This window comes from Toxotes jaculatrix, chromosome 10 (assembly GCF_017976425.1).
Source record: "Toxotes jaculatrix isolate fToxJac2 chromosome 10, fToxJac2.pri, whole genome shotgun sequence".
Lineage (NCBI taxonomy): Eukaryota > Metazoa > Chordata > Actinopteri > Toxotidae > Toxotes > Toxotes jaculatrix.
Window position 1 is genome coordinate 21,651,561 of NC_054403.1, and position 22,658 is coordinate 21,674,218.

The 22,658-nt window shown below is 40.2% G+C and overlaps 1 protein-coding gene across 1 annotated transcript in view; it reads right to left on the reverse strand.

Annotated features, from left to right (window-relative positions):
- The window catches only part of slit3 (slit homolog 3 (Drosophila)), a 224,324-nt gene that overhangs the window by 6,520 nt on the left and 195,146 nt on the right, over nt 1-22,658 (reverse strand). The window contains exons 24-33 of the mRNA XM_041047960.1: nt 22,153-22,224; nt 21,995-22,077; nt 21,772-21,852; nt 20,901-21,025; nt 17,807-17,904; nt 13,614-13,753; nt 11,150-11,243; nt 10,602-10,739; nt 9,748-9,988; nt 8,336-8,466 (exon numbers count right to left, since the gene is read on the reverse strand). Coding sequence (XP_040903894.1) covers nt 8,336-8,466; nt 9,748-9,988; nt 10,602-10,739; nt 11,150-11,243; nt 13,614-13,753; nt 17,807-17,904; nt 20,901-21,025; nt 21,772-21,852; nt 21,995-22,077; nt 22,153-22,224 — 1,203 coding nt within the window. The remainder of the gene's footprint in view (nt 1-8,335; nt 8,467-9,747; nt 9,989-10,601; nt 10,740-11,149; nt 11,244-13,613; nt 13,754-17,806; nt 17,905-20,900; nt 21,026-21,771; nt 21,853-21,994; nt 22,078-22,152; nt 22,225-22,658) is intronic.

Consider the following 22,658-nt stretch of genomic DNA (forward strand, 5'->3'; position numbering starts at 1 on the left):
AAAAATATTTGGATTAGAAACAACTGTGCAGATCCACTTACACTGTTAAATCTAATTAGGCACTGCTATCATTTACGTAGCATGTTTCTACACCACATTTGCGGCCTGTGTGTGTACATGCATGTATGAATGTATCTGACAGTGTGTGTGTTTGTGATTGTGTGCTTTTTTTGTTAATATATACTTATATGTTTATGCAAATGTGGGTTTGTCTTAACATATATGTGTACGTGCATGGGCGGTCTTTATACAATATATGTGTGTCTGTCCATTAGTGTCAGTCAGTCAGTTTTGTAAATATTCACTTGTTTGTGAGTCTACATGTGTGTATCCTTCCATGTGTGCGTGTGTGTGTGTTTAACAGCCTAATCTGATTAAAATGATGTTGAGCAGACAGGCATCCCAGTCCCATATTGCCGTGGTAACCTCAATTAGTCATTGCTGAGACGGCAGCTGTTGAACGGCGAGCTCCTTCACTGTTTTCTTTCCTCCGTTTTTCAACTTTCATTAAACCAGGCCGGTCAGTTCAAATAAAATTTGTACTTTTCAGGAGTGGATTTGTAGCATGTTGATGTTGGGTTTCAGGAATGAGAGCTCGTTGTTTCAGGCCTATAAGGTTTCAGTATTAGAATGTTTGAATTGCCTTGGAGCGTTTTAAACCTATAATGTTCAAGGATTGTCTGTTTTAACCACAGGTCTGTAGTTCTTAAGAGCCAGATTCGGGTCAGACATTCAGTCAGTCACTTTACTTACATCATCTGAAAGATCTGAATCCAAATAGAAATTGGAAGTTAATGTGTTTTAGCTGCAACAATCAAAGTATAAATAAATATGCATATTATAGCTGCAAAGTTTTACATGACTTGATATGACGGCACACATAAAAGGAACACCTGTACAATGTAATGAGATTCAATTCACCAGCTCTGCAAAAACACTATTCCATTTTTTAATCATTGTTTTCGACAGGAGGGTGTATCTCATACAGAGGTTTGCACTTAGATCTCAACCCTCTCAGCACAGACATCACATCCTGGTTAGGACCTAATTTTCAGGAAATAATCCCTCACTGACTTCCCACCACCAAACACTAACTGTTGTATTCAAAGAAAGCACAGCAGCTGAGAACTGAGTGTTAATGTATAAAATAAATGATGTTCTGCTTTTCATAAATGTGACAGTGAAATTTGTCTGGTGAACCGGCACATAAAAATAAAAAACAATATTATTGATATGATATTATTCTTTAATAATTATTCAGTAAAGTGTTTAAGTTTCATTGCTTTGTTTGTACATAAACTCACATAATGATAAATATGGTATCTCTTCTTAAATCATCTCTTCCTCTCTTCATTCTTTCCCACAACCCTCTCTGTATCCTTTTCCATCTTCCTCTGTCCAAACATCCATCATCATCCCTCCTCACCCTACTTCTGTCTCCTTTCTGTCCACTTATCCATTCATCCATCCATCGCTTCCACCGCTTTATCATCCTTTTCTCCTTTCATGTATCTACCCACCCATGTATGTTGCATCCCTCCCTCTGTCACTTGCTGATGAATAACAGTAGATGTGCTTTCTTTGACCCGATGGGAGATTAGTGTGGCATTTAGTAAAGGGCAGCACATTAATACACAACAAACAAACATATCCCCCGAACACACACACACACACACACACACACACACACACACACACACACACACACACACACACACACACGCACACCATCTTCATCTGTTGCTAATAAGGGCACAGTGAAGGACTTGTGCTGTCAATCTTTCTCCCTCATCTTCTTTCTATCTACAAATCTAAAGCTCCCCCACTTCTACTCATCTAATGCATGTTTTCCATTGTCATTATCATTCCCTCTGCTTTCTACCCCTGTATCTTCCTGTCCACCGTACTGAGATCCTTGCTCTTTTTTTGTATTCCTCCTTCTCTCCTCTCTCTCTTTTCTTTGGTCTCTATGCCCAAACCCAATTTCTCTGTTTCATAGTAGGTTGTACCTCCTGCCCAGATGCCATCTGGGCAGATGTGCCTGTGTCTACAGGTGTATGCCTATACAATTTTGCTGTGCATCCTTTCTGCATGTTTGTGTGTTTCCATGCATTGCACATATACAGTGTGTCCATGTATGCACCCAGGGTTTACATGTATAAGCTGCAGGCCTTCTCTTTAGTGGAGTTTTTCACCTCTAATAGTGCTATGGAGCAGTGACCCAACACACATTCCTGCCAATGGTTTCACAATATTATAATGATCTACAGGTGGCGGTAATGTGGCAAGAAATGCAGCAATGTACCAACAAAGGCAGTAAAGAAGAAGACTAAAGCAGGTAAACATGGACATAATGCAGGACTGAAGTACTTTAAAAAAAGAAATGCATTCAACACATTTGTTGGCTATCAAGGATGCACAAAATAAATTTTGGTGAGTAACACTGAATCTAAAAATAACTTTTGTTGGACTCCATAAGGTGCCTTTAACCAAATCTTTCAGATGTAGGTATCGAGCGATTAAAACCTCACTTACAATCAAATCTGTATGGCAAATCCAAATTTGAACTGTTACAACTGAGGCGACTCATTAATTTAGCCTTTTAACAGCATAAGTTTGACTTTAGTCCTGCTACATTTCAGCTTATTGGGAAAAACTGGCTTGAACACAGTGCCCCTCCTGGCTCCCTGGTTTCTACACAAGATAACCAAACCAGGAATTGCCCCAGAAACATCCCAGGGACTGGCACCAGTCCCTGGCTCTCAGTTGTACAACCGCAGTAACTGTATGGACAGTGCCATGTTCAGGATCTGCCAAAATTGTTGCGCTCAGATTGTGGTGGTTAAATTGTTACGCCATTCTGGACAGTATCAGTTTAATGGTGGTAGGACATTCTGCTGTGCCTGTCTAGCTATGCGGTTTGAGTAAGTTTACAACGTATTTCCAATTTAGGGCAGATAAGATAGGCCATTTGCAATGCTCAGACTCATGCAATCAAAAGATGGCACATACAAAGGAATATATAGAAGCTTGTGGTAAAATGAGTCCCAGGCTTGGACCTGGGCCCCATCTTCTTCCAGACTGCTAATGCTAAACAAAACATAGAGACTGTGTTTACTTAGTTCTTAGCATTGAGCTCAGACATGATTTGATTCTATGGATCTGTTTCTTTCTCTTGCCTTCAGCATTTTATTTTTCTTTTTTACTCATTTTGTGGTTTGTGTTATGTCCCACCTTCTGCTCCCTTGTCTCTATTCGTGTCTTCCAGTGTAACACTTTGATTTATATCTCATTCAATCTTTCCTTTCCGCACTACTGTGCACTTTCTTTGTCTCTCTCGGTCTCCATCTGTGTTTCTTTTACACTTTTTTCTCCGCTTCACTCAGTATTTCTTGCACTCTGTCTGTCTGTCCGTCTCCCTCCCAGGCGTGGCCCATGTCAAGTTAACAAGACCAGACAAGGATAATTCCCTGACTCACTCTGTGGTTTACTTTTCCCCTCTCCTCTTCCCCCTCTTTCTCTCCATCCCTCTGTCTTCCCTCACTCCTCTCTCATCCATCCTGCCGTTCAACCGTGTCTCATGGTCTTTTCATTTCAGCTGCTTCTATCCATCTGTTTTACCCCTCCCGTTTTCTTCTCTGGTGGACAACCTATTCTGCCCAGTTATCTCTTTATCATGTTGTATGCTGTTTCATTCATGTCTTCTGTCCAGCCTCAGTCCATCCATCTGTCTTTCTGGCTATCTCTGTTTATGTCTGTCTCTCAAATGATCACTCTGTCTTTCTGTGCATCCGTACATCCTTCTGACTGTCCTTTCTCCTCCTCAGTCTTTTCAACCCAGTCTCCACCCCTCCCCATCTGTGCCACTGTCTAATTAGATTCACCCAATCGTTTCCATTCTTTCATTCTATCCTTCCTTCCTCTCAAACCATCTCTTCCTCTTGTCCTCTTCTTGCCTTTCACCATGTGTCACGTATTGTGAACACTAGCTATATTCTGGTTAAGGTCATATTCAGGATAAGTGGTTTCTACATATCTACCCACCCAGATTACAAACAACCTAATTTAAGAGAAGAAACAGAATCTCACCACAGAAATGGAAAGTGCACAGACTACAAAAATCTACAGCAAACTAGACAAACTCGACGGGATGGCAAGTTGTTTTTATGACTAATTATACTGTCTTTCTACCCAGATGATCTCTTGGCATATATCTGCCTGAAGTCTCCTGAAGTAGGTCATAGTCTCTACCAGTTCCAGGGCTGCAGCTCTACAGCTGACCCTGAGCTGTGGCCTCGCTGAAGGGGGGTAAGGAAAAAGAAATTCACCTGCATGGTTCCACTACAGCATCACCGCATTGTTATTGTAATTAGGCTGTTTGTATGCATCAGTTTTTCAGAGGTCAATGAAGACAGCAAACAGAGTTCACAGGCCATAACACATTGTGACACTATAATGAATAACCTCTACATGTGAAGGTAGATGCACTCAGTGTAACGTTTAAAACCTGACTACGCTGTAGTAGGTGCGGAAAACAGTTTCTATAAATATATTCAACAGTAAAGGCATAACTGTAAACTAGCAAATCTCATAAGCAACTTTGAAACACTGCTGAATACATTCACCACATTATAACACTAGCAATATCACAACAAAGGTACAACACTCCAAAACCTGTGTATGCAGACTTCATATTCAATACACATGGCTCATTGTACTGTCTTACCAGAGCCCATATTATACTTTTTGCATCCACACTGCACACTCTGACTGCAGGGCTCACAAGTGAAATAAAGTTGACATACATCAATTATAATTTATCAAAAGCCTGATTCATCCCAAAAATGAAAGTATGTCTAATTATGACAGAATAAGCAAAGTAGACAAATTTAAAATGTATGCCCTTTTAACTGTGGATGGGATTTTTTAAACTACATATTATGAACCTATACATACAAAAACATGAGGGTTTAAAGGAATCATAATTGAAATATCTGTTGCAGAAACAGTCTCGCCCTCGATGTACCGAAGTGTGGCTTCAATTTTCTTCTTCCACAGCTACTTGCAGGATTTGTAATATCAAGTAACGTCCTAATCCTAAAGTCAAATTTGTTATGAGCAGACTGCATATTATCATCAGGTGCAGCAAGGCTACCAGTGCCGCCCCCTTGTTCTGTGACCTTGTCTTTATCCACAGGGACAAAAGAACAGAGCAGAGTCCAAACCACAAAGCCAGACATCACATGCTATGAAAATCACTGACTGAAATATAAAGAAAGAAGAAAGGAAAGTGAATGAGAAAGCAATGAACTCTCTCCATTTCTGCTCTTTCCTCTCTCCCTCCTCTTTCACTTTTTTCTGCACTCACTTTCTCCCCAGCCTTCTTCTGCTCCTTAATTCATTCAATTACACTAACATCTGTCTCTTTCTCTCTCTCTCTCACTCCTCCCTTCCTTCATTTGTAGTTGGCATTGTAACACTGACTGTTGTGGTAATTCAAAAGTGGTTAAAAAATCAATATTTATTTAATACTGTAATGTTAATTTTCATACCTTGGCATAATTACAAAAACTGAGTCCTTGGTCAAGATGATTGGTAGCCTCTGTGTCACACTATGGTATCGCTGGTGCTATAGTGTTTGTCAGCACTGGTGCCAGATTTTCACCCAAACTCTGCTGCTTCTTGTTGCAATTAAAACTTTTCCTTTTTCAGATTGAAAGTTTTTTTCTGTTCCTTTCCATGCTGGACTACATGTTGGAAGTGATTTTTCCACCAGCCTTAAACACCTTCAATTACCTGCCACTGCAAGAAACTGTGGAAAGTTTAGCTGTATTTGGACTGGCAGAGCATTTCCCTCTCCTTGCCTTGTGCAATAAACCTCTCTCTTATTTTGACTTAAAGGATTACAACACTGATACAGAATATGATGCTTTTTGTGACTCTGTCTTCTTTCCACACCTTGCCAAATTAGGTCTAGAACTAGGTAGCCAATCATCTTGCCAATAGTCTCCTTGGTCACTGGTATTTATCCAAATAAATGTCATAATGGATTGATTAATGAAGGTCTAATATGTTATTCACCGTTTTGTATGGACTGTATTGTTGTCTGTGCCTATGTTATAAACTGAATATCCCTCAAGACAATATGGTATTGAATCTTGTCTCATATATCCCTCTCTTTTTTGTGCTACAGACAGTGTAGACAGAGAAGCAGACAGAATCAATAGGAGCCAATCAGCACCAGACAATGATGGACATGGGGCCTCTCTCTCTCTCTCTCTCACTGCCTACTTTAATGTAAAGTCAGGCAATCTTTTTTTCTGTCTCTTTTCATTCTTTTGCTCCTTTACTTTTCTTTCCTTAATCCCTTTCTCTTGTCATACACCTTTCCTTGTCCTCTTGACCTCTTTCCCTCCAACCTTGCATGTTCCAAAAAATGGTGAGGACAGAAAGAGTCACATCGAGGTTTTTATGTACAGACAGAAATACAATCAGTGTTTTTATGTACAGGCAGAAACACAATGTATATCCATATTGCATACTGTATATGGTGTGATTGTGTGATTGAATGTGTATTAATTTCAGTATCAGTTAAACTGTGTTTAACTTTTATTATAGCAGCATTTCACCAGAAACATTGAATATTGTTTATAGAAGTTTGTGAGGTGTGTTTTCTTGAAGCATTTTCTTGAATTATTAGTTGCTTCTATGGGCTGAGAGAAGTCCATGACCCCTTCGGCTCATGAATTGGAATGGAACAGCCTTCTCCACAACAATGGAAATTTGAAAATAAGCCTATTTTCTGAAAAGTCAACATTAGGATGATTTGTGATTTTCATCAGACAGGGACACCTGTTCTAAGTGTATGGCAAGTTTTTTGGTAGTGATGGCTTCACCTTTGACAGACAACTGGATTAGATGAGTTGTCTAATGTACAAATAAAAACAATAAAACTTCACATAGTTTATCACAGAATTAAATGGATTATTATTCATTAAATGCGGTATGTTTATAGGCCTGCCACATAAGACTCCTGGCATCATTATACTAGATGCGTATTTCACCACGGTGGGTTTTTTCTCACAGAATTGCTTGTGTTAATTTAAATTCTTTTGTTCTTGTTTTAAGAAGATACAGTACAATAAAATTTATGATTTAATAAAACTGTAAAAAGACTCAAGGAAACGTTTTGACCTTGTCTTTCATAATGACAATAGAATTAGGTAACTTTTATTGAATTTATATGTTGTACTTTTTCAATTATTATTTCTGAATTTACTGTATGGTCATTATATTGCAAGTTATGTTGTTTGTAAAGCGACATACTGTAAAAAAAAACATTACCATGAATGGATTACCATTCCTGTTTCCAGAGCTTACAATGGAATATCCTTTCCTATGACACTGTGAATGTAGTTTATTATATAATATCCAAACGCTTAAGGCGATCAACCCACTGAACGAGGGTTTTTGTTTTTACTGCTTTGGGTTTCACCTTGAGTGACTGTTGGGTTTCTGTCAGGGACACGACTGTCTAGTCAGGACTGTAAAGGAATTTTTCTGAGTTCATGTTTGTTTATAGAGGGAAGTGCTCAGATATGGATCTGAAACTGTGAGTGTGTTCAAGAGTGTGTGAGAAAGAAAATGTCAGTGGATTTGTGTACACATGGACAAATCAGCACCAAAAGTCTTTACAGTCCTGTATATAGAAACCTGGGATCCTTGGAACCTTTAGTTCGTCCGTTTAGTTTAGTCCATATATGTGTATTGTATGTATGTATGCTTTTTGTATTCTTAAGTATCCTTGCACTACCTTGCATCTCTGTAATGCTTGAGTCTTGTAAATGTTATACAGTGCAGGAGCCATTCAATGGATACAAATAAGTAATTTAAAATATGTCTGTGTTTGTGAATGAGTGAGTTGGCTTTTTTTAACCTTTAGCCCACGTTTAACCTGAGCAGTAATTGAATTCTTTAGTGTTTTGTGCACACCTTTCTGTGTGTGTGTGTGTGTGTGTGTATACTCTTTGATTTTTTTAAGTAAGTTTAAACTACCTTGAGCCCTTGCGTCATTTGAATCCAATGTATAATATAACTTCAATTCAAATGTGTGTGTATGTAAATAAAGAACTTCTAAGTCACGCTAAATGAATGAATGTGCATACACAAGTGAGTTAAGAATGCATGTGTGGGTTTTCTCACCTGTACTTAAGCCGTGTTTAAACCTGACCTTCGGCATAATATACTGAATGTATGAATTTGGCAAATCATAATTCAATGTAGACACTAAGAAATTGAGACAGTATTTTTCTCAGCCTGTGTTTGTGTGGCCTACCTATACACAGTGGTTGGAGGGTAGTTGGCAATGTCATAGATGAGTCGTATGTGTCCCTGGTAAAGCTCCAGTGCCAGGGGGTCATGGTCCTCCTTATACAATAAAATACCGTTGTCTTTATCTGTGGCCACCTGGAGACACAGAGAAGTTGGATAAGAAATAAAGACAAAAACATTATAAGACGATACTCACAGGTGATATATATCATTCATCAGGGAAATTGCCAAAGTAACCGCTGCAGTAGAGCAGACAGATGTCAATGATTTAGCCCTAAATCAAAGAGAAATGAAAAGTAGACTTTTAATTTAAGATGCATGTCATGGCATCAAACTGCTAAAGAACTACAAGAAAATGAGGAGAAAATGTAAATTCCGCCACACACGTCCCGAAATGAGGTCACTCGCGCCTCCCTCCCACGCTGACACACTTGACATGTCACATTTGCTCGCGTGCTCCGCTAAGTGCTAACTAACTAGCAACTGGAAATGGGGCCAAGGGGCCAAGCACTTAACACTCTGGCTTCAATGGAGCATAGCCAAGTCAACACCTGCTAACAAGCTGCTGGAGAAAAGAAGAGTGAGGCAGACCAAGAAGAGAAAAGAAGGGAGAGATATAAAGAACAAAAGAGAGAAAGAAAGAGGGACAGAGAGAAAGCGGATGGAAGGAAAGAGTGAGATATAGAAAAGTGGCTGAAGAGAGAAGTGGGACGCAGACTGAAAGAAAAGAAAGATAAAGTGTTAAAGAGAAAGACAAAGAAACATACAGTGATTTATGAAGTACTATGGCCCTTTCATTCTTTTTTTCATTTTCTCTCTCTTGCCTCTGAGTCAGGGCCTCTTGGTAGAGTTTTAACAGCCTTGGCACTGACATTGAAAGCTTCTGGCAGGAACACAGAAACACATGCACGCACACACACATTCACACACGCTCACAGGGATCCAAACAGGTGGTAAATATCAATTAGGCTGCCCTCTTTTTCTTGTTTTTCTTTCACCCACTTACATTCTCATTTCCAAAAAGGAGAAAAATATATCTCTATTAGGACATGACTCGCAGGTGTCCAGAATGTATAGTCTGTGTGAATGAGCGTGTGTGTGTGTGTGTGTGCACAGGCACAAGAGCTCAGTGTAACATGGAAACAGAGGGTGTAGCAGATGTTTGCTTTGCTTTGTCGGCACTAAGTCGTGCAACTCTATAGGCTTGATTTGAGCGACTCATAGCTCTATTTTAAGCAGCCTAATAATGTTTTCCATGTAGCACAGCAGAATATGGTGTTGTACTTTCAGACTTCCAAACACACTTAAAAAGATAAGGCTTATTAATCTAAGGCAAGCGGGATATTAAGGTGATTCATGACTATTGGATTGCTTTAACTTAAAACTTTGTGAGCAGAGGCCAAAGGTCAACCATACCTGTAATGAAATGTGAGCGGTGGGGCGAAGCTTCGCGCCTGGCAGCTCCACGTACCCAGCGCGACCCAGGAAGTGAACGGTAGCCATCTTGTCACATTTGTTGCCGTAGAAACCGGGCATGCAGCGGCAGACGGGCTCCCCGGCAACCACAAGGCACTGGGCGCTGTTCTGGCAATCTGATTGGTCACAGGGGCTGGTCTGCAGCAAGATCATTGGCGGAGGATTCTCACAGAACAGCCCGCTGAGGAAGGAGTAGATTGAACAGAAGATAACTTATTCATAGGGCTTCATTGGGGTGATTTGTTGTGTCAGTGTCTTCTGAAAAAAGTTTAGTACTTGTTCTGCCTTTTGTCTCATTACACTACATTTGGAGATTACACGGGTGAAGTTGGAAAGGTAATATCTGGAAGGAAACAGACAAGTTTTATCAGCATGACATGGCAAACAGATTCTATATATATATATACTTGTTTTCCCCAGGATCTTCTTGCATCCTTGAAATCCTCTTTGAATTTCCTCTTTTTACCCATGCAATACTTTTCTTCATATTTCATATTTCTCCTTTTCTTTATTCCCTGAATACCTTTGACTTCCTCTCTCTATTTTTTCTCTGTCCCTTGTGATGAATTTGTTTCTCTCTTGCCAACAGTCTCCACTATAATTAACCACATGGAGCTTCATCTGCTGCACACACACACACACATGCGCGCAGAAGGTCCAGACAGTCAGGTGTCTGATTATGAAGCACCATCTGCATCTCCTCCCAGTCTGGCCCTGCAGTGTGTTCACTGTAAGTGTGTTTGTGCCTGTTCAAGTGATTTGCTGTGTCCATGATTTGTTTGAATGACACTCACCTGAAACCCTCTTTACAGACGCAGGTATAGCCGTTGACAGCGTCAACACACTCTGCTCCGTGTTGACACTTGTTCTCCAGACAGTCATTATAGTCCTGCTCGCAGTGTTGGCCCACATAGCCTGGTAAACACTCGCACCTAGAGTGACATGGAAATGACTGTGTGTGCCGGCAACATGTTTTGTCTAATGATTACAGATGTTTTACTGTGACAGGTTTCAGTCCTTTTCTGCAGCCCATGTGTTCAGTAACATCTGTTTCCTGCTTAAGTGCTCTTGAGCAGGACACCAAGCGGCTAATGTAGCTAAACCAATGGGCAGTAACTAAGGACAAAGTGTTGATTCTTTTCATTAAATAATCAGACAAAAGGTATATGTATATTTTTCTGAGAACAGCATGTTTCAGAATGATCACTCAGATTCCCCTTTGTAAAAAAAAAAATGAGCCGTTAACTTTTTGACCTCACTGCTCCTGTCACTTTGTTGTCACTTTCAATGGCGCGACCTCTGACCCTTTTAAGTACCAACCTCCTGTGAAGCTGTCACTCACCTGTAACTGCGGCCAACATGTATGCACTTTGAGTCATGCTGACAGGGGTCGAAACCATGGAGACAAGGGTCAACCACCTCCTCACAGAGGTCACCTGGTGACAGAGAGAGAGAAGTGTATTTCTTTAGTAAATAAGAAGTTTATCATGTAAAGCTAAATCAGCAGGTGTATGTGTGTGTTTAATGCATCACGTCACCAACCAGGTGAACTTGTGCATGAAGAAAAGACAACAAAGCTGAAAACAAAGAATAAAGAAAAAAAACTGTATGATAAAGAAAGTCGATCCTTTTCACATGTACTCTCTGTCAGTTTCAAATGGTAGTGGACAAGAAAGAGGAGAAAAAATAAAACAAGGAGTGGAAAAAGACAATTTATTTATGTATGTGTCTTGTTCAAGGCCTCAGATAATGTACAGTGGAAGTCCTCACACACACACACACACACACAGGGAATAGCATTATCAGCTTTTTCTCAGAGCTGATGGAGAAGCGGGTTAATAGGCTGTGTAACTGTGGGTACCGTCTAAAGATGTACACACATACACACACACACACACACACTTGCATGCTCAAAGGTTGAGAAGGGTTAACGGCGTGTGTCAAAGCACTGACTGAAGTTGGTCATATGAAGGAAGAGGAGATAGAGAAAGGTCAAACACATTTCCATTGGTCTCTGCCTGCTTTAATCTAATCCTGCTGCCTCACCCCCACCCTGTCTGTCTCCACCACCCTCATATCAAGTCACTTTTAGACAAATGTTGTTCTGAGCTACAGTGTACATGAGTATCTGCTGGAAATGGCATCTCCAATTCCTTGAGCCGCATCAAATGTGCAGAACAACTGCGTGATATGAAAGTAAATTTGAGTTGTCCAGTCCTCACTGTTCAAACTTTTGACACTTGGTTAAAGATGCCAACATTAATTTATCAGTGTGAAATTATCTGTGATACCTTAGTATGATTATCATAAACAAATTAAACCATCGTTGAGATGATGATAAACATTCTGGGCCTGATTTACCCACTGGCCTTCAAATTTGTCCCCACTGCAAGACACTTTGAAAGTTTTACTGTAATTCAGTTTGTGATGAAGGTTCATTGCCCTCTGTCTGACTTGTACCATAAAGCAACAGAAGAGATTACCAGGAAAAATTGCCAATGGCAATTGTGGCTCAGAGGCCGAAAGAGCCTGGCAGTCTTCTTGATTAATTATATAATGTTATAGTGTGAGCCAGAGCAACTCAAAATGTCAGTTTTAGCATATAAATAAAGACACAGAAAATTGACAATCATAGCTTGGTATTCAAATATTACAAGTGATCCCTGATGTTTTGAGCAGCACCATCTTCAAGTCAAAATGTCCCCATCAAAAATACAAAATACAAAAATGCTCTGTAGAAATGCATTTCAAACACTAATCAGTGTATTTTTCTGCATATATATGGTCTCCAGAGGATGAATCCTAATGTTCATTATGAGATACACAATGTACTGTATCTCACAATTTAAAAGAGTTACATTTAATTTGTTGGGCACATTCAGGTACATGACCATTTCTATTAAAACCTCTCATTCTTGGGACGAAACTCTCCGGTTGAAGAAACCTTATATCAGCTGTGACCTTAAATCTTGATTTTTTTTTTTCCCCTGGTTGCTGAGTTTGGAGAAAGCAGAGCGACTAGCAAAGGACAGTCTCTTAATGTGACACCTGATGATTACGCTGCGGTTCACTGAGCTGAGTGGAGGTTCAGAGCCAAAGGAACCAGCTGCGCGTGTGTGTGTGTGTGTGCAACAGCTGTATGTGGTAAGGTGGCTGGCAGTGTGTGAGGCTTCTTTATGCCAACAACGATAATGACATGGTGCGTGTGCACGCGTGTGTGTATATTGACTGAGATGCAGTGTCAAAGGGGACCAGCTGTGTATGTGTGTGTGTGTGTGTCTTAGAGGACACTGTCACAGATAGAAAAACTTAACTTCACAGTCAGCAGTTTAGCTTCAACTTGCTGGACTCCACCAAGTGAGGTCTCTCTCTCTCTCTCTCTCTCTCTCTCTCTCTCTCTCTCTCTCTTTCTCTCTATCATTCCCTTTCACTCCGTCCTCCTCTCACTGCTTCTGCCCTTTATCGGCCTCTTCTCTACCCTTTTTCTTGCTTTGTTTATTTTTCCCTTTGCCTCTAGTACCCAGTCTCTCTTTGCCATTTTACTGTCATTCTCCCCCTCTCTTCCCAACTCTCTCTCTCTCTTGTGATTGCTCTTTCAACCTCCTGTAGGAGCAGTCTAAGGTCACTGCGGAGAGGCTGTCCATTACTAACTTACCATCCAGTAAAGTGGAAAATATGATTTTGTATGTCTGTGTATGTGTGTGTGTAATAGTGAAGGGACTTGGTGACCCTCCCCGCCTCTCAGAGGCAAAGACTGAGGGTGTCAGGAATATCTGAGTGCAGAAATAGATGGTGCGTGTGAGTACCTGTGTAGTTGGGTGGACAGACACAGGTGTAGTTGTTGACTCCATCGATGCAGGTAGAGTTGTTCTCACAGTCGTTGTCTTCACAGTCGTCTGGGTTTATCTCACAACGTTGGCCTTCGAAACCGGGCGGACACACACAGCTACACTCACAAACACACACGTACACACACACACACACATATACAGAAAATGTGCATCATTAGATGGTGACTGGGCCAGATCTGAGCACACACTCCTGCTGCACAACTTGAAATAAAATCCATCAGCCAGATCAAACAGCTGGTCAACTTCACTTCCCCTTAAATTCTCCTATAAGAGCTTTAAAGAAAAACAATTTAATCTTTACTCTGGCAGGTTTTCCTCCATTCTGTGCTGGTTCTTACACACCACTGAAGCAATATATTTAGTGGTCCAACAAGAGACACCATTCCATACTTCATTTAATAACAGAAACAACATTTTAACGTGGTTGTTCAAAATTTAAACTATTAGTGCCACACACTAACCCTGCCTGACTTTATCTTTCTGCACTAAAATTTAGTGCAAAAGCTGTTGAAACGAAGTACTCCGATTCACATCATCTCCATCTGTCTTGTTTCAGAAGTCAAAGTTCCTCCAGCTTCTACTGTCCAATAAGGCAGAATGACAACTTTAAATCACAGTCAACCCACCCAGATCTTAAAAAAAAAATGCAGAGATAAACTTAGTTTGATGCCACTCCTGTTGGACACCGCCCACCTGGGGCACTCTAAAGGAATTATCAAAGCCTCCTCCTCTTCCTCCCCTCCATTCATCTTCCTTCCTCCTCTCACTCTTTTTATTCACCCCCATCTTCAGATTCATTTCACCCTCGTCTCTTCTCTTGATCTCTCTCCTCTCATCCCACTCTTCATATCTCAGCCCGGTTAACTCCTTATAATAGATCACACACACACACTAGGATCCACTCTTTATTCTTCTGCTACTCTCCTACACTTATCGAGTCCCCCTTTTAGTGGATGAAAAATATTTTAGAGCAAGGCCATCCCAACACATGCAAGGTGAAAGAAAGTTGTTTCAGCACAAGTGAATATCTAACTATCAACCCACACATACACAGACACACTCATACTTATTTGTAATACACTCGGTCCTTCCCACCCCTTTGCACCTGTTCTTTTTATTCCTTTTGTTTCACTCTCACTCTCTCTTTTCTAATCTGACTTTGGTGCCACACAGTCTTTCTCACACTTATCTCACTCACTCACGCTCCCTGCCCACACCATATGGTATGCCTATGATACCAATGACACCTATGATAGACACTGGTTACCCCACCCTGTCTTGTCTACCAGTTTAGAACAGCTAAATCTAAAGGCTGCATTACAAGAACTTTGAATTCTTGGGTTTATGAGAATATAAGTCACTCATCATAGTCTATGAGTGGATAAGAGGACCAACAGCAATGAGGGTAACAACAGGTAAAAATGGCAGAACTGGAATGTTCTGCTGCTACTGGAAAGAAGTGAAGAAAAAATAGAGAGGGAAAAAGAATAATAATAAAAGGAAATACAGGACTGAGAAAGAAAGAAGAAAAAGTGTTCCCACGAGAAAAAAGACAAAGAAATACAAATGAGAAGAGCACTGCCAGCACTGACGGGGTTAGAGAGCACTGTTCCACCAATCAAATCCCAGTTTTGACATTTAAACTATATAGTTTGACAAATGGGTCCCTGCTCAGAACCAAGGCTAATTGGACTTATTGAATGCCCCAAATGGATTATATAACATGTTAAAATGTCAAAGGGGTCTGGCCTCCCACTCTTTCTGTCTTCCTCCCTCTCTTTCTGTGCCTCTCTCAGAGGACACAAGTATCTACCTGTGTTGGTATTAACATTAAGAGAAGATCTGTAAAGGGTAAAGAGACCCCTAATAGCATTACCACACAGGATGTTAAAGGCCAGATGAATATCAAAGCCTTTCAAAGGGCAAAGGCCTTGTTAAGGGGCTGGAGGAAGAGACAAATCTGGTTAAGATATTTATGACAATTGTTTCAATCAACGTGGCTGTTTGTCATGGGTCTGGGACAAAGGGGGACTTTTTGGGGAGACGCTGATGACACTGGCAGGCACAAGGATGCGTGCGCACAAACAAATATATGTACTAGCTAGCATGAGTTATTAAGGGTGCAGACTGAATTTTAATATAATCTTTTAAATATATGCAATACAACTTTCAAGGCTGCCTCCTTGGCCCTTCAACGAGTTTTAATGGGTGTAAAATATCGAGTATTTAATGTGGTTTGGTTCAACTTAATGGATAAAATGGCTGTTTTGTTAAAAGTGCACCAAATTAAAATGCCATACTACATACAATCTGTTTTTAATTTATCACATTTCTAAACAGTTGGTGACCATTTTGATTACTTTGGTCTGTGGCCTACTACCAGAATTATATTTTGTCTCTTGGCACATATTTCTGCATTAACTTGGACACTCTTGTTTTAGTTTCTTGGTCCAAAAGGGATTAGTCATGAGATGACAGGGAACAGGGGAATACAGTGTTTAATATTCTAGGTCATGGCCAAGAACATTTTCATATATTTTTTTTTTTTACCAATTCTACGAAACATTTAGAGTATTTCAAGCAGTCAGGCTGTGCAAAAAATGCAGCAGTAGCCTAGAGGTGTGAGAAACAACTCTGAGATCCTGAATCAGCTGGGAATAGATGGGTAGGAAAGCAAATGAGTGATGCTCTGCTCTCCACTCCCTCAACAACTGCCACTGAGAGGCTCTTGACCTGCGTCTCCAGTGAAGCTGCTCTGCAGCCAGGAGTCAAACACTGTGATTGTGCTGGGCAGCTCCCAGGTGTGAACTTCTGAAACGGTATGAATGTGAAGCAGGGAGTTCCTGGAAAGGAGCAAACCTGTTCTGTACACTTTCCCTGGATAAATATAGATGAATTAAGAGGTCATGTACATTTCGGATTATGGATTTCTTAAATTGTACATCACCTTAGAATCCTAAATCCTTAAAAAAGAAATGTGAATTTTAAGGAGTGAGTTTATTAATTGAGGAATTTAAAGGGGAATTCATTTCCACTGTTGATACACACTGTATTTTGAAAGAAACTACATCTTTTCACTTTGAACACAAGCTTTCCACTGAATATTATAATAAACTCATATGAAGGTAAAACTGTTTAACTGGCAGCAAAAGTATCACTGACTTTAAATACTGAATGTCAAAATTTATCCTTGACCCTAGAAACTGCAGTTGATAAAACAATGTAATCTCAAGGTCCATTTAGTATCTGTTATGGAGCTTTTGATCATATCACATAATATTCTTCAGTACAGTTGAAGAATTGAGCTGAGTTTACCTTGTTTTCATAGGTGTTTCAATGCTCACTTAAAGATCAAATCAACTATGGATCAAATAATAAAATCACAGTCAAATGCAGGTAAAACTTGTAAGGATGCTCTGGATAATTTTACATCATGACTAAAAATAAAAACACATGTACATTATGAAAACAGCGTGTTGACAGTTTTATGCAAAAACCAGCAGCGTTCACTGCTGTGAATAAGGACAGAAGTTTAAAACATCTCTTTGAGCAGTTGAGGAGGTCAGAGAGGGCACAAGTATTTAATGAGCAACCCGAATGGGGTTTCCTCCGTTCTTTTCCTGTCTAACCCCCCCTCCCCACCCAACAACACACACAAGAAGGAAAACGCATCATAAGGTCAAAGTAAGTTGTTATCTCGGGTAATGCGTTGTCCAGTGAAGCAAGACTGTCCACTCTAATCACACTGTCTATATTTCTGGGGCTCGAGTAAAGTTAATTTTTCCTTTAGATGAGAACACAGGGTAAAGTTTTTAAAATGTTTCACCAATAGAAAGGGGTGGTAGGGTTGAAAGGCCAATGAGATTTGACCCACAGCCTAAAAGGATTCCCAAAGCACTTCTTTGAAATGACTCTTTCTGATTTTGTTCTTCTCAGTCGGCTACATGCAATATATATAGACTAAATAATGATTGTATTCCTGGTTTCAGATTGAAAAGGAAGCTGGCACATAGTTGTGAGCATAAGTACACATGCACACATGCAAATCCAATTCTTTCTCAGTGAGGGAAACTGCAATATGGTTTAGCAAAAACTCAGAATTGCACCATTTCATATGACCTCTTAGTTATTAACAGATATTGTTGTACCTGAAGTGGTCTTCCTGGCCAGGCTGAATGTGGCAGGTTCCTCCATTAGAGCAGGGGAAACTAATACAGGCATTGATGGGTATTTCACAGTTCTGACCCTGGAGGAGAGGAGAGGACAAAGCAGGGCAAAGCAGTTAATGACTGAATACAGGATATTTTTCTTCTAGAGATAATTTCACTACTCAAATAGAGACAGTTATGGTACAAGGATGTGTTACCACTTCACTACTAACACCTTTTTACACAGTCTCTCGGACTCAACAGCTATGGATGAGTGAGATGATTCCTCCCTCTGGCTCACCATTAAATTTTCCTCTCCCTTAGTGGTGTTCATCGTCTTTTACACTGCCCTACAACAAGCAGTGGAAGTAATAAGCTACTTGTTAATGGAAAAGAAAAACCCTTACTAATGGGTGTCCAGGTGCTGCAGGAGTAAAAGCACTAGCCCACCATCACAGAGACACAGGTTTGATTCTCAGCCTGATCCTAACTGAGTACAGCTGGCAGAGTTATTTGGGGTGGGAAGATGTTGAGGGATCTTATGAACCTCTGTGTATATGTGTATATATTAAAACAAATATTGCAACCCCTTGGATTTGTGTTTTATTGTACAATATTAAATCACTTAAGCAATCAGACCTTTCACTCTGATCACAGTTGTTATGAAAAGCATACAGTATTTTGTATCACAAAAGCTGACCTAAAAGTAAAACAAAGTAGGCCTTTTCTCCACTGCTTAAAGTAAGGACACTTAAGACAGTTATCAGTTACTTTTTGCACTTAACCCTGTGAGACCTGAACTATGAAAGAATGGTCAGAAAATTCTAATTTTTCAAATATGAACTCTTTATTTGTCCCTTTGACAAAATGTAAAAAAAAAATAATTAAAAAAATAAATTCTAATTATATTTTTTGTTTGTATCACACATGTCAAAACATTTGGAAAAGTGAGGGGGGTCCACCAGGAGTCAGTATACGAGCATAAGAGTTCATCTAAAAGGGTTAAATGCAAAGTTTATGCTTGATGGTGATGCAATGAGTCCCAGAAATGTGGGTATCATATATGATACGTACGGGCTCACAGGGTTAACTTTTTGTAATTAGCTACGAGTTTTCAGTTTTAGGAACCCAGATTTTCAAATATTTTATATGCAGTGACAGAAAATAGCCTGTAGATAGAGGGTTGAGAAAATCTATTCTGGTTGGTTCGTCTAGAAATTTTTTTTTTTCTTTCTTTCTCTTCCACAAATACACACACTATTACCAACAGTCACATGCGTACATATGCAGAAATGTACACACAGTTTACAAACACACATGAATTCATGCCACAACCTACTCCTTTGATTCACTGCTCTTCTAACCACACACCTGTTTTCTGAATAAACAGCTTTCACTTGGAACCGTATCATGTGTCGGAGTCCTACACATACACTCCCTCTCCACATCGGACCCCGCGGCTGTAGTTTTAATTTCAAACCACCAAACCTTTGGCCACCAACACACCCACTTCCTCTGATCAAAGCCGAGACGACGTTTATTCTTGTTTTCCTTCTCCATCCATCTTCATTATTTCCCTCTCTCTTTTTCTTTTTCATTGTAGCTCTTTGTTTATGTTTTGTCCACTCTCTCTTTCATTCAACCTCTCCCTCTTTCTCACTATTCCTTTCTTTTAGATGTTTTTTTCTCTCACACTTTTCCTATTACATTTCTTTCTCTTTCTTATACAACCACCTCACTTTGTCTCCTGTAGCTTAAGTTTCCCTCAATCTTTTCTGTCTTCATTCTCTTTTTCTCCTTCTCTCTCTCCATCCTTTGTCCTCTGTTGCTCTTTCTTTGATTTCTCTAACACATTTTAATTAATGTTGTCCCCAGTGGATGCCGATACAGAAAGAAAAACATACACACAGATATGCACATACACAGGCGCAAGCACATGCAGGCACACACACTCCAACAGTCCCTGTTTCCCAGTCTGCGACCTTGGCAAGTGATGTTTTAATTAAAATCTACACTAAGGCTTTGTCCTCCTGTAAAAGCCCAAAGGTTACGAGCTGTGTGTGAACATGAGATCATAGGTGTATCTTTAAAATGCTTGTACACACACACGTACACAAACACATGCACACGCACGCACACAAAAACTCCCACAGAGACATGAACCCACTGATTTCTCTACACATGTGCAAACAAATGGTGGGTAATCCGAAGTGTACAAATACATACACGACCGCCCCCCCCACACACACACACACATATGTACACACGCACATATGTATCACGCACACTCCTCCAATGCAAATTGCCTTCTCAGTAGTAGATTTGTGTGTCTTTCTTAATGCAGGGGTCTTGACAATTATTACACCCTTTGTCTTTTGATCAGTCAATACCTCCATTGCAGCCAGCTGTAGTCATCATTTCTCTATTGATGAACAGATAGTTACATTATGCATGCAAGGCTGAGGCTAAGCCTGATAATACTGCTAATGCCACAGGCTTATGCAGCATGGCTATCCATCTAGGATACCTTTCACACACGCAGCCAATTCTAGAGAAAGTTACATTTATTCTGCCACCATGCCTGTTATATTCCATAATTCAGAAGCTTTGAAATACTGATGAACCACTGAATAATGGTTGTTTAGCTGACAGTGTAGGTAGCTGGTACTGGGGAACAGGAGTCAGGAACATTGTCAGGGTTCAAGGCTAAAATGTATTTTCCCTCTTAAGAAGCCACTTTGAAAATGCTTCCAATAAACAGCCAAGAGGATGGAAGAAGAGATTCACACAACAACTAAGATTTACCACAGCAACAGAGGAGTAAAAAAGCTAATACACATGTCCATGGGACCACAACAGAGAACACATGTATAGCTAAATCAAACAGACTAACAAGAGGTCAAGTATTTTTTTTTTTCACAAATTTAAAGCCATACGTTTATTATTTAGTGAACTACAGTGCTTTTGAAATTGAGAAGTAAAACTGGCTTCTACTGCAGACTAAGAGCGAAATGTTTGCTAAGCCCAGTACGCTATCTCAGGTTTCCCCCTGACACTTAAAAGCATCTCCCTATGTTGCTATCTAGCGTCTCACCTTGAATCCATATGGACAGGTGCAGTGGTAGGATCCAGTGATTTCAGAGACACAGGTACCGTTGTTTTGGCATGGCGCTGCCAGGCAGGGGGCGCACTTTGACATCAGGCTGATATCTACAGGACCTGAGAAAGAGAAACAGAAGCAGATGAGAGAAGGAAGAGAAAGGGGGAAAATGGAGAGATAAAGATAAGAAGATAGAAAAAGACCAAAGCAGTGTCAGCGGAAAAGACATACATATTTACTCATTTTAGTGCTAAAAGGCACTCCCTCAGACTTCATTTAATGGATGGGGTGCTGAGAAAAGACCTTACAGGATAAGAAAAGTAAGAGCTTAGCAATAAATGTGATTTCTTTCAGACGCCAGGGTATGTAGAAGCAAGAAGAAGAAGTAATGATATAAGGTACCTTGATAAAAGCATGATGTCAGCACCTGAGTCACATTCTACTTTAAACTCCAACTTTCCATCTGTAAAACCTATTCTTAAGAATTCGCCTTTGTCTGTGTGTTGCAGTTTTATTGTACATGTATCTCTTCCTTGTGTATTTTCCCCTGTGGTCTGATAGCAGGGGAGCCCCAGGGCAGGTGTTGTTAAGAGGCTGACTGCTCCTGAACCGTATGAATGAAACACAACTGAGGGGATGAAAAGGCTTTGTCACTCATTCCACATCTATGAACACAGGCAATCCTCTTTTGAGAAACAGCGTGACGTGTTACTGATCGAGCTGGTCCAAATCCCAGCATACACTGGGTGAGAGGCAGGGAAGACCCCGGATAGGTCACCAGTCAACCACACAGCTGACACACACAGAGAGACAAACACTTGGTGGTAGAAAGGAATCAAAAGTAGAGCAGTGAAAGACTGTTTACCTTTACACTGAAATCTGTTGAGAGGTGTGGTGAGCAGTAGCCTATCAGCCATGTCAGGAGGTCCAGTACAACGAGCAATGCCTGTTAAAAAACACATCATGACATAGAGTAACAGCATACTTTGCAACTTCTCTGATTCTTCACTAAATGAGATCTAAATAACAAGAAATGCGACATGGGCTATGGGCATTAAGGACATGTTGATTGTGGTTTTTCTTCTTACCAGGCTCTTTAAAGCCAGCCTTGACCCACTGAGAGAGCCAGCGCAGGTCACAGTTACAGTACAAGGGATTGGCACCAAGAGCCCTAGACACACACAGACACACGGTTAAAAGTACAATCCACAACAAGACACGGACAGATTTATGGGGCTGTACTTACAGGTGGGACAGAGAGGTGAGGTGGTTGAAAGCTCCTTCTGGGATAGTTGAAAGGTCATTACCATGGAGAGTCCTGGAGGAGGGAGAGAAAGAGAGCAAAACAAGACTTCACATGAATATTGAACTCAATAGTGACCTTGTTAAAAATCCAAGAGGTTGTTTTGTGACCCGTAGTTAATTTTAATATGTAATTAATTGTTTTGTTTAAACAAACTACTTACACTCAAACTACAGATAATACTGCCACTATTCTGCTTCTGCTACTAGCAGCTATTGACACAGCTGGTAGCATTAACTGACTGGTCTATATTTAGATTAAAACTCTGAAGCTGCATTCAAGGCCTGTCCATAGATGACAGTGCACTGCTTACTAATTAAACAATGAATTTCTTAACAAACCTACTGCATCATATCCATCATATTAGAGTTAAATGAAACTGACGGCCCAGCTGCCTAATACTCTGACTCTGACTTGCTGCACGCTAAATTATTTAAATCATTTGTGGT